This window comes from Curcuma longa, chromosome 20 (assembly GCF_044706935.1).
Source record: "Curcuma longa cultivar G26 ecotype Majalengka, Jawa Barat chromosome 20, ITB_CL_G26_1.1, whole genome shotgun sequence".
Classification (NCBI taxonomy): domain Eukaryota; kingdom Viridiplantae; phylum Streptophyta; class Magnoliopsida; order Zingiberales; family Zingiberaceae; genus Curcuma; species Curcuma longa.
Window position 1 is genome coordinate 8363094 of NC_133880.1, and position 11385 is coordinate 8374478.

At 37.3% G+C, this 11385-nt stretch overlaps 1 protein-coding gene across 1 annotated transcript; it reads right to left on the bottom strand.

Annotated features, from left to right (window-relative positions):
- Positions 1-3346: 3346 nt before the first annotated feature.
- LOC141813178 (homeobox-leucine zipper protein HOX32-like) lies at positions 3347-9771 on the bottom strand. Its single transcript, XM_074701095.1, has 18 exons — positions 9244-9771; positions 8253-8412; positions 8002-8117; positions 7833-7923; positions 7649-7744; positions 7457-7570; positions 7289-7372; positions 6993-7148; positions 6842-6916; positions 6665-6768; positions 6383-6575; positions 6098-6289; positions 5919-5999; positions 5724-5858; positions 4336-4664; positions 4039-4144; positions 3759-3908; positions 3347-3661 (listed from the first exon to the last, which is right to left on the bottom strand). Exons 1-18 carry the CDS (start codon positions 9477-9479, stop codon positions 3515-3517), a joined length of 2565 nt encoding a protein of 854 aa, XP_074557196.1. The 5' UTR covers positions 9480-9771; the 3' UTR covers positions 3347-3514.
- Positions 9772-11385: the final 1614 nt, after the last annotated feature.

Sequence of the window (11385 nt, forward strand, 5' to 3'; positions counted from 1 at the left end):
GACCAGGTTTGGGGGAAAGGAAACACTACACCGCTGCTCGCATGGAATAAGCCGCAGCTAAACGGAGAAATTTAACGTCGTCAAAACGCAACCCAAACTAGCCGTTGAGCAGCGGAGGCAGATTGGGTCCCCTGAAATACAAAAATCCATTCTTTTTTTTTTTCCCTAAAAGCTAAAACTAAAGTGCGTTAGAATCGTTGGGCCGGGCTCCGATGGCCTAGTATTAGGCCCGGTTAAGTAATTAAGTAGGAGAATTTTCAAATATGGATATGGGATGGATGTAATAAAATTATTCATACCAAATTTCAATACCTGATTAAATATATATATATATATATAAATATCATTATATTATTTTTTCTCATTCATCTCACCTTCTACCAATTAAAAAAATAAATTTGATCTTCTCGATAGATGTTTATTCTATTTTTGTTTGATTATATTTTTTGGATATATTGTTATTTGATATATTTCTGAATGATAATTAGATAGAATAATAAAAACTATTAATATAGAGGATAATTCTGATAGGTATAGATATGAGTATGGAGACGAGGATGGATATTCATCCTCTAATAAGTATAGAAATAAGGATAAAAATTAAATACCTGATGAGAATAAATATAATAAATGGAGATGGAGATTAGACAAAAAAAATATATGAACTTTGATTCAAACCCAACTTATTATAACCCTAGAAGGGAGTACTAACAAGGGTAAAAAAACAGACTTCCTGAATTATACAAATCATCCAAAAAAAATATTTTCCTTTTAAAAAAATAAAAGCACACTTCATTATATATTTTATATCAAAAATACTTCTTATTACATCATTATTGAAGCAATATAAAAAAATGTAATTATTTTATTTTAAAAAATTATTATATCAAAATATTTTTATGTTAAAATTATTTAAATTTTATAAAATTATTTTAAATAAGTCAAAATCACTCTATAATAATTATACCAATTACTTAGATAGCTATTACAATACTAAATTTATTTTATTTAAATTATTTAAATTTTGTTAAAATAGCTTTAAAGTGATCAAAATCATTTTAAAACAATAGTGATTAATAGTTGTAGCAACTACCTAAATAATTAAATAAGTACTATAATATTACAATAGTATTGTATATTAATATCAGAGGGCTCAAAATCACATCTTCTTCCACTAGTTGTTGACCTCTTTGACAATTAATCCAATCATGAGCCAACCAAGCTTTGATATCACTCTTCTATGTTCATTTGGAAAAACATTTCTATTCTTTCCTTCTATTAATCAAATCCTCTCAATCTGAAAGACAAAGGTATTCAGATGTCATATCCAAGTCTATTTCAAGGATCTGTTAGATATTGAGACCTTAATGGACCAATACGATTTTGTGGAAAAAATAAAATGTCATCAATTGATGAAAGTCATAATTGACTTCAAAATTGAAATCTACATTTCACGTAGATAGATTTAGACTATTAATTTGCTCAAAACTGATTAAAGGTGAATGAGAAATTAATTGATTAAAGTGGGTCAAAAATAATATTAATTAATGTTATATAAGGAAATGTATGAGGAATAGTCTCACATCAAAAAAATTTTGATGGATTTTCTTTCCTTATTAATGATGTTGTGTTAATGGAGTTAACACAAAAAAATCATCTGCTTTCTTCTCAGGGGCGAGCAGGTGCTCGCACTTGTGAGCTCGCCACCCGCCACGCGCACACGTGCGTAATGAGCGCTTTTTCGGCGCACTTTGCACTTCGCGTTGTCGCGAGGAACTTAAATTTATGCTCCATATGACATTGCAATGTTTGCGTGGCACTCGAATGACGTGTCAAGCTCATATGTGATGTGACAATACCTATATGGCATCCACGTGGATAAGAAAAGATGACTGGACTGTTGATTGGGTGAACGAATGGCAACCGTTGATCAAAGAGGTGTGATGGATCGCATGTGATGCGATCTGGAGCGTGGATCACGAAGAGTCACGATCTGACCGCTTGGGATGAGACTTGATCTGAAGCGTCAGATTGAATAGATTATTTGATCCAGATCCGACGGCTGATGACCAAAGGAGAGATATGAGGGCAACAACCCTTCAGATCTGATGGATGAGATTAAGTGGGCTATGTGAAGGGTTACAACCCTCCAGATTGTACGATACAAATCGATTCAGTCCAAAGGACACATCCTCTCACCCAAAGGGTATTCAACCTCTTCATTTGGTATAAATAGATCCCTCCAGATGTTAAAAATTTCATCGAATTCATCGATTCTACTCTTCCTTGTGCATTCATCTCATCTAGTGCATTCGGAGTCCAAAAAACCTACGAAAAAATTCGCTGGTCTCAGAATTTGAAGTGCTACTATTCCGAAACGTTCGTCGTTGCATTTTGGGAACAAGTTGCTGCTATCCGTAAGCACCGTAGCGGAGCAATATCGTTTACGGAGATAGTGTTGAACACTAGCCTCGACGATTTGTATCAATTTGTATACTCCCGAAGCTACCGGAACAAATAGGATCCAATGCAAAATCAAGTTTTCTATCACATTTGCTTCTTCAATGGCTAATCCAATGACTTATTAGTATCGAAGGGTTCAAAATTACACATTTTTTAATTGAGCTTTCTATGTTTATTGAGGTGGCACAAATTTCCTTTTCATTGACTCCGAATATCAATACTTTCTCCCTCTCGTTCCTTGAAATGGATACTTCTTTAATATTCTTTTTAGATGTTGAACTCTTCTCAACCTCTAAATCATCTTGTGTCAATGAACCTTCCTCCTTGGATTCATCTTCATTTTATGTTTGTGAGTATGAATCTTCATAAAGCTTTATTAGCTTTGTCTATAACTCTTTTGCATCTCAATATTTGCCTAATTTATATAAAATATTATTAGATATCAAATTAATTAAAATTTTGCTTGTGTTATCATAAGTTTTGGATCTTTAGACTTGTTCTTCGATCCATTTGTTCTTGCCAAGAAATCTTCCTCATTTATCCGTTGTCCAAAATCACACATTCTTCTTCATCTAACCGTCAATTCTTAGGTTTTGAAAACAAAATATTGTTACATTTAGACCATCAAATATCCAAAAACATAATAATAAGTGGAAGAACGCTAAACTTAACATTGTATTAGCTATTACCACATGAGCTAGCTACAGAATCTACACATTATAACAGTTGATCATAATTGTATAGCTCTAAAAGTAAAACTATTTTTAAAATAAACAATAACCCTAAACACCCTTTTTGACTTTTTTTGAAAAAGAAAAAGAAATACCCTTTCACGATTTACAAAATTTGAGATGCTTTTTAATTTTCACCCAAAAAACAATGATAACAAGACTCATTGGACTATAAGATTACATAACATTGTTTTCTGGATAGATCAGTAGATGTTATACAAATTCTTGCTAACTTCAGGCTTAAGCAAAAGGAGATGCATGACTTTTGTGGTTTCGTCCACTTTCACAAGCTCACAGATCTACAATAACTGAAACAGCACTCAAACAAAAGACCAGTTCACAAACATGAAAGCAAGGCAGTGGGTTGAATCCTCTTCGTTCAAGACCTTCCATGCGACAGCCTGTTCGTATGACACCGGCCTCCCCATGCTCGACAGGCAGACACCGGCGGGAAGATAAGCAAAGCCCTGCAATCGGAAGACAATCGGAACAAGTTTAAGCAAATCAGAAATACAATTACATGAATGCAAAAGCCAGCCATGGCTTCACTTGCTTATTCCTCACCTGTTGCATGATCTTTGGGAACTCCGAGCAAAGCACCTTTCGGCCACTATCGTCAAGGATGTTTTCCAGCATAATGTCTTGCAGAGCTATCAGTGTGGTTTCCAGCAGATCAAGACCAGCTTGGTTGGAGAAGGTAAAAACAGGTGAGGCCTGCAAATGGTGTACATTCCGGTGATCAAAGCTTCGGATGAGGGTTTGTGGTGTTGGTCGGCGATAAAACAAAACAATTCATAAAGCACATATTTATAGGAGAATAGATAACAAAAATATATATACTTGCCTTTAAAGAACAACACATGATTGCATCTGAACAGTGCCAAAGCACTTTCAACAAGGAGTCGTTAGCTTGTGAGTCTATCTGAAGGAGTTCAGCTCCAGTTTGAGCCCTAAAACAATCGATAAAAAGAGACCACCAGTAATTCAGTCATGCACTTAGATTGCATTTCTTTCAAACGGAATGTCATAACTTTAAAGCCAGCAAACAGATTCATCTCAGTGATCAATGCGACGGCAAAGCATGAATGCATCGAAGAGTAACTGTCAGTTTTAACATAAAGCCATGGCGGAGTAAAATTACCTGTAACTTCGGAAAATCCATTGTGCCAGAGTGTTAGCTTCAGGAGAGCCAGGTGGAAGAATTTTGGATCCAATCTGAAAGCCTGGTGTTGGAGAAATAGCCATAGCAACTCTTTGAACTGAGGAAACCACACTTCTAACGTATTGTCGAGCCATTGCTGCCACATTGTCTCGAAGGTGATTCTCAAATGTGAACTGGAAGGCTATAGTAAGGACTGATCGCAGATTGTAGGCAGTTGAAGCAGTCTCATTAGTGGCCCGTGGAGCAGCACCGGAACCAGTCTCTAGTGTGGATGCCAAATCGAGGGTTCGTGAAGGAGCAGAGGAATCCTAAAAGTATAGTTTACAAAGCTAGTTACAAATCGGGTAAAGTCTCAAGTACATCAAATAAAAATGAATAGCCAACTATTTTGATCATTAACAGAAGTACTAAGCAAAATAAAACATTATTTAAAAAAAAAGAACATCTAGATAAACTATTTGCTCTTTTTGGTTAGAGGAAATTACCCACTATGACAACTGAATCCAAATCACTTGTATTCGTGTACAAATACCCATGGAATACAATCTTAATCCAAGCTGGCTCGGATCTATTGTCAGATGATATTGCCCCACTGAAACAGGCAGACCAATATCGATCATCCACACGTGTACATACCCACAGATTAAATCTCAGCACACATTCCGTGCCAACATAACGATTAAAACCAACCCCCTAGTTAGTGTAGTTCAGCATCAAATTGTACTGAAACACCTGTCAATGTTGTTTGATAATCTCACACCGATATCCAATCTGTCATTTGGCATAATCTAGTAACGACACAGCATGCCAATTGTTCAATTAAAATAGAAGATAAAACCTAATGCAAAGAATGTCTAGTCTTATGCCTATGGTTTACAGAAAATTAGTTATTTGGATAAAATTAGTCGAGTTTAGGATTTTTTTCTATAAATTCATATTTTCCCTTCCTAATTTCTACATGTTATTGGAGCCTCTTCACTAGGTTTAAGGTTTTCTGTATTTTGAGAGAAATTCTTGTTGTAAAGGCACCAACAACCTCTCTCTCTCCCTCTCTCTCTCTCTCTCACACACACACACACTTACACTAATCAAACTTGTTTTCCTACTGTGTGGAATACAAGTAGGAAAACAAGCAATATTTGAGGTAGCATGACTCATCCATGTAACAAACTGGACATAAAGTTCTAATTGCATTAACAATCATGAGATATCATTTGACTTTCACATCCAATTAATCATTAAAATATTAAAACAGTAGCATGACACCAGCAGGAGATTGCATTAACAATCATGAGATATCAGCATCAATTATGTATCGACACCAGCAGGAGATGTTCAAAAGATATGGTTAACATCATGATACTAACTGATTTAGGTTCCAGTGGTATAACACGAAAGCCTGAGGGCAGCAAAGGAACATCATCTGTAAAAGATTCATCGATGGGCGCAAACACAAGCTGAGCAGAGGCACCAATAGCATTCTCCTCAATTCCACTGCAGAGCTGCAATAGAAAGTATATAAGCAATTCAGCAAACGATTCTAGTGCCAGTACAATACAAACCTGTAACAAGGTCATATCCCTGGAGGATAAATTGACATCTTGGTTGAAACAATGACCCTCGATCTTGACCACCTCCAAGGACTGCAGTTACAAACAGAAGAAAAATAATATCCAAAAAAGCAATAGCCAGACATAAGGATACTTTTTCCGAGCGTTAGAAAAAAGATTAAAAAGATTACCTCTTCATGTTCAATAGTGTGAGCTAAAGGAAGTATCGCCTGATTGCCCAAAAGACCAGAATTGACTCTAACGCTAGGGATTGAATAGGTACAACCTCTCAGTGATGCAGCAGAATAAGCATCAATAGCACAATCAGCCCATTCTGATCTATGCTCCCTCAAAAATCGGACCAGTATTGCAGGTGGTACATTCTACGAACAAACAAGTTTTCGAAAATTTCAAATTACTGTCGAACAATATAAGATGGCAGAGTGAAAGAGCTTTCTGGAAATTTCAGATTAGACCTGCAGCAACATTGATGCTTTTGCACAGAGAATACCGCTGCCTATGGTCGAAAACATTGCTGAAGAATTACTATGAGACCTTATAATTCGATTCAAGGAAGAATCTACAGCAATGGTCACATCATCAACACCATCGCTGCCCAGTAAAGACCAACCATCATCAGCAAAGCTATTCACTGCATCATTGAAACCTCTGTAATAATCAATACAAACCAAAACTTTTAGTTTTAAATACACAGAAGAAGTTGGGGAAGACACTGCAACGGAATATAAATCCATGACCTGTTCAATCTCTGCATCAAAATCCTCAAGACAGAAGGTTGTTGACTCCCACACCGAACATCAGCGCTAGCCTCGAAAGATATTTGTCTTAGGTGGCGAAGGGCCTGTAAAAAGTGGAAAAAGTGTAAGTAGTGGAGAAGCTGAGTTGAGCAATTAACAACAAACAAAAAGGCTTACAGCAAGGGTCATTTTCTGCGCTAGAAATTTTGATGATTCGTACAAGGGTCTTAGAACCTCAGGTACACTGCATGCCTGGAGCATGAAAGATATAACCAATAAAAAAAATCGTAAACATCGCTAAAGATATAAAGAAAAACAGAAAACTCACATCTAAATCAATATGATCTACAATGTGAATCATTGAACCACCACCATCACAAGGTCGAATTAGAAAACCACTGGGAAGTACTTGACCTCGTACAAAGCTTGGAGCAGATGGCCCAGTTGGACCACATGTTGAAGGAGTCAATGACCTCTCACATGTCTGAAAAAAAGGCATCACACCGATGTATATGCTATTACTTGGATGGACAAAATAATAATCAATGGGTTGATACCAGCGACCCATGTAAAGCACAGAACTCAACACTCAAACAAAATGAAAAATCTTAGCAAAATTCATACCACAAGACTGCCGTCTTCAAGAGCTGTGGTATACCTCAATGTCCAAAAATCCCTAGCTACTGCCAAAGTAGTAGGTGCATATGCCTGTATAAATGAGATAAAATACAACCAAAATATATAAGCATCAAACTGACCAACTTGTCAGAACAAATTCAGAAAAGAGCAAACCTGCATGTATATAAGCTCAATATTTCCTCCATTACCGGTCGGAACTACACTGAGCACATCAATGGAACGACAATCACGATACCAAGAAGGACGATCTTTAAGAATCTCTGCAACCTAAGGTCCCAAATGCACATCACTCATGTTAAATGGATGCAAAATGGCTAAATGATAATTCAGTAAGAAATGGCTCACCCTGGTGGGCTCTAGACTCACAAGGCCACAGGCTCGAGCTGCAACTCCAATAGAATTGTGAGAAACAGCAACAATTCCAATGGAATCCGGACCAGGCTATTATAGAGAATGAGAAGTATCATACAACTTGAACACAGAAAGTTAGGCTAAAACCAGATGGTCAAATAGTTCAAGAAAAGATCACCTTCATCCCAACCATCTGAACCCAATTAACAGCAGTTCCAGTAGCTTTTGCCAGGAACTCTGCCAAGGTCTCCTCCGCAATTGCAAGAAGACTACAACAGAAATATCCCCAAACACAACAAATTGTTAGAACACTAAACTAGTCTTTATGACCAATACACTATTGTTACCTGGTTGGGTTATTAGCATCTCTTTGAGGAGGCTGAGCAGTTAAGTTTTGCTGATGATGAAACTGACCATTTGTAATCACAGACTCACAACTGGTGTTTCTTGTTGTCACAGATGCCTGAATGTTAAGTAACAAATAGTAAGATCAATGCAAAATTTCATACAAATAAGAAATAATTCAAACAAGAACATTGCATTTTTTTTGTGATAGCCACTTCCGAAAGTATAATAAGCTTAGTTTAAGCATACATACATTTTGCACTTGCTGGCGCATATAGCCATTCTGATAAACAAGTTCAGACACCTGCTTTTGCAACCGATCATTTTCTTCCATTAACAATTTATTCATGGCACTTAGCTTGCGGTTAACTGTTTGGAGCCGAAAGGATTCCTTCCTCTGCTTTTCCCGACATCTAGCAAAAACAAAGACTGAATACTACAAATTTGACAGTCATACAATTAATGCATTACAAATTTGTTTATAGGCTGATGAGTATCAATCCTCCACCACAGTTAGATGGTCATAACTTTGGGAGGAATTAATAATTACAGAAAAAACTAAACTTTTGACAAGAATCTTTAGCTGTCTTTCAGAAAATTTTTGGCAAAATACATATATATGTATTAGAAACTTAACCAAAAATATAAACAGACACCAAATTTCAGCGCCTGCAACTTCTGAAACAGCAAATCTGCAACACTTTAAATATAATCAAAGAAAAAGACACTAATTCACCAAAAAAAAGGAATAAGAACTTGTCCCCAGGCCATCTTGAGAAATTCCAAATATTTATCTGTAGCAGAACTACATCCTAGAAATGCCCTCATTGAGTAACAAAATTCAATCCTCAGACTACTCTGATGGCCGAGTATGAGAAGAAAAGAACCAGAATTGCTCAAAAATGTAATGGATAAATAAAGTAAACCTTATGCATACACCAGCACATAAAACTCCTTTCATATTTCAAGATTTTATTGTTTGCGATAGAATGGGCATAGAAAAAGTGGAGTATAAACGGACAAACAACACTAATTCTGCTAAATTCCGCATAGATGAAACAGTGCCCTAACTAAAGCGCCCAGCCTAAAACTTAAGGAAGAATAACATAGGAGAAACATTTCCGAGCTATTATACGAAACCTAGACTTAAAGAACCTAAATTTATCCTAATAACATGGCCAAAATTCAATATGAGGGAAAAAGATCGACCTAAAACTACTTTTTTTTCCTCACTCATCGTTTACCTTCTGTTCTGGAACCAGACTTTGATCTGCTTTGGTTCGATGTGGGAGAGGATGGGGCACTCCCGTATAAGCTGCTGCCGCCTGAGAGAGCTCGGCTTGGGGCACTCGCTATAGACCCTCTCAAGCGCCTCCACTTGCTCCTGCGTGTACCTCACGTACTTGCCAGCATCCATCACCGTCTCTGCCTGATGTCCCTTCCGCGCCTCCTTTCCGCTTTCCACCAACTCCATCTCCATCCGCCCTCACAGAAAAAAAAAACCCTAAAAATCAAATCTTTCCACAACAGAGGCGCTCACCGCCTCAGAACTCCCGCGACCGCTCCTCTTCCTTTACCCAGGGAGCAGGGAACGCATCGTAGCGCCTCAGACCTCGCCGCCAGCACAGCAGAGACAACCCCCACTCTCCGCTCTTCGCCCTACACAGGGGGCATAGCTACTGCAACAGAGGTAGTGACGAAGAAGAATAAGAAGAAGGGCAAAAGGAGACGTTTTGCTTCTGGATGCGTGCTGGATTTCTTCGGCCAGTGGCTTTGCGGTGGGAGCGGCGCGTTTAAAGTTCAAAAGCTGGGGAGTGCGGCGATGTGCTGCTGCTGCCCCTTCTCCTTCCGTATGCTTTTCGTTTGCAGAATAATACCCAAGAGACTAAAAAACTATTGTTTTGGAGGAAAAGTTTTGGATTTTTTAATGCCGCTCCTGCTGGTGCCGCTCGAGCTTGGCCTGCCTCACACCCTCTGGTGGTTCTGCACCTGCAGCTGTGTTGGCGAGGGAGGAGTAAAGATAAAAGTGCTTCCTTTTCTCGCTTCAATGCGATTGCGAGCACACAGTCATACAGAGCGAAGGAGATAGGAGAGAGATTGCCTCAAACATCAAATCAAATGAGGGGAAGGGAACGAACAGAAGCGTCGTATCGATGTGGGTGGTGGTGTCAGTGGTAAAAGAGAGATTGTATTGGTATGCAGGAGTAGGTGGCATGGATTGCATGATGCAATGGATGTTTGTGATGGGCAAAACAGATGGTATTGCCTACATGACCTGAGCAGCGCTGCTGAGCGCAGGTGCTCTGGTCCTTGTCTTCTTCTGCTCTCTCCCTCCCCCCTCCCTCCATCACTCCATTTTAGTAGTCTCATCTCATTGCTTCAACGAATCTAGCAAGGCCTTTGGGCGATTTAATATCATAAAATTTTTAAACTTCTTAATAATATCTTATATGAAATTTGAATTCGCCCAAACTCTTCAATTTTTTTGAATTTATATTCAATGAATAATTCACTTCATCCAACAATCTATTATCATCCAAACCAACAATGCTAATATTGTTTTGTTGTACATAAAGAAGATCAAATATAGTCTTAAAAAAATAAAATTCCATCATATAGAACACCAAAAAAATTGCTAAATATATTATTTTCAGTTGTGTTAAGATCGATTGCAGTTTAGCAGTAAGCCTAAATTTGGAAAAAGTGGGTTTGCAATTACTGAAGTAAGGCAACTTTGATGAATATCCTTAAAAGCATATGTTGGCATTTTATGGGGCAGTAAAATATATATAGTTGAGTTTTTGCTTCCATTTAATTTGTATTTTAATTTAAAAAAGAAAATGGCACATTCCTTGAGAATGACGTACCTTTAAATCATTGGCTTGGTTAAAGAGACATTGTTGAGTTTGACAATATAATTTTTTATTGTGATTTTAATGTTAAATGAAAATTTTATTTCAGAAGTTTTTGATAAATTCCATGAAAATAGTTTCTTCTTTTATTTGATGCAAAAATTAGAGAAGGGGTGAATTTGAAATTTGTCTACTAATCATATTTAGTCTCCTCTTCCTCTTTTGAATTGGAGGATTCATCATTAAGAGTTTTCACGAGAAGTTTAATTTTTCATTGATAATTGAAAATATCATTAATATTCCGAACAATACACCGTGGATGATGCAAACGTTGGTTCAAGGTTAAGCCGATGTACACTCTCCTCCAAAAGAATCATCCGAAAAGAGAAGAGAGGTCCTGAAAAGTACTTAAAAAGAAGAGAGTTAGAATAACGTCGAGGTTCGATCCTGGCAAACCACTCCGATGCTCAAGTTAATGTTCGGCACAAGGAATTCAAAAGCTTGAAGAAATTAGAGTAGATATATGTGTGTACA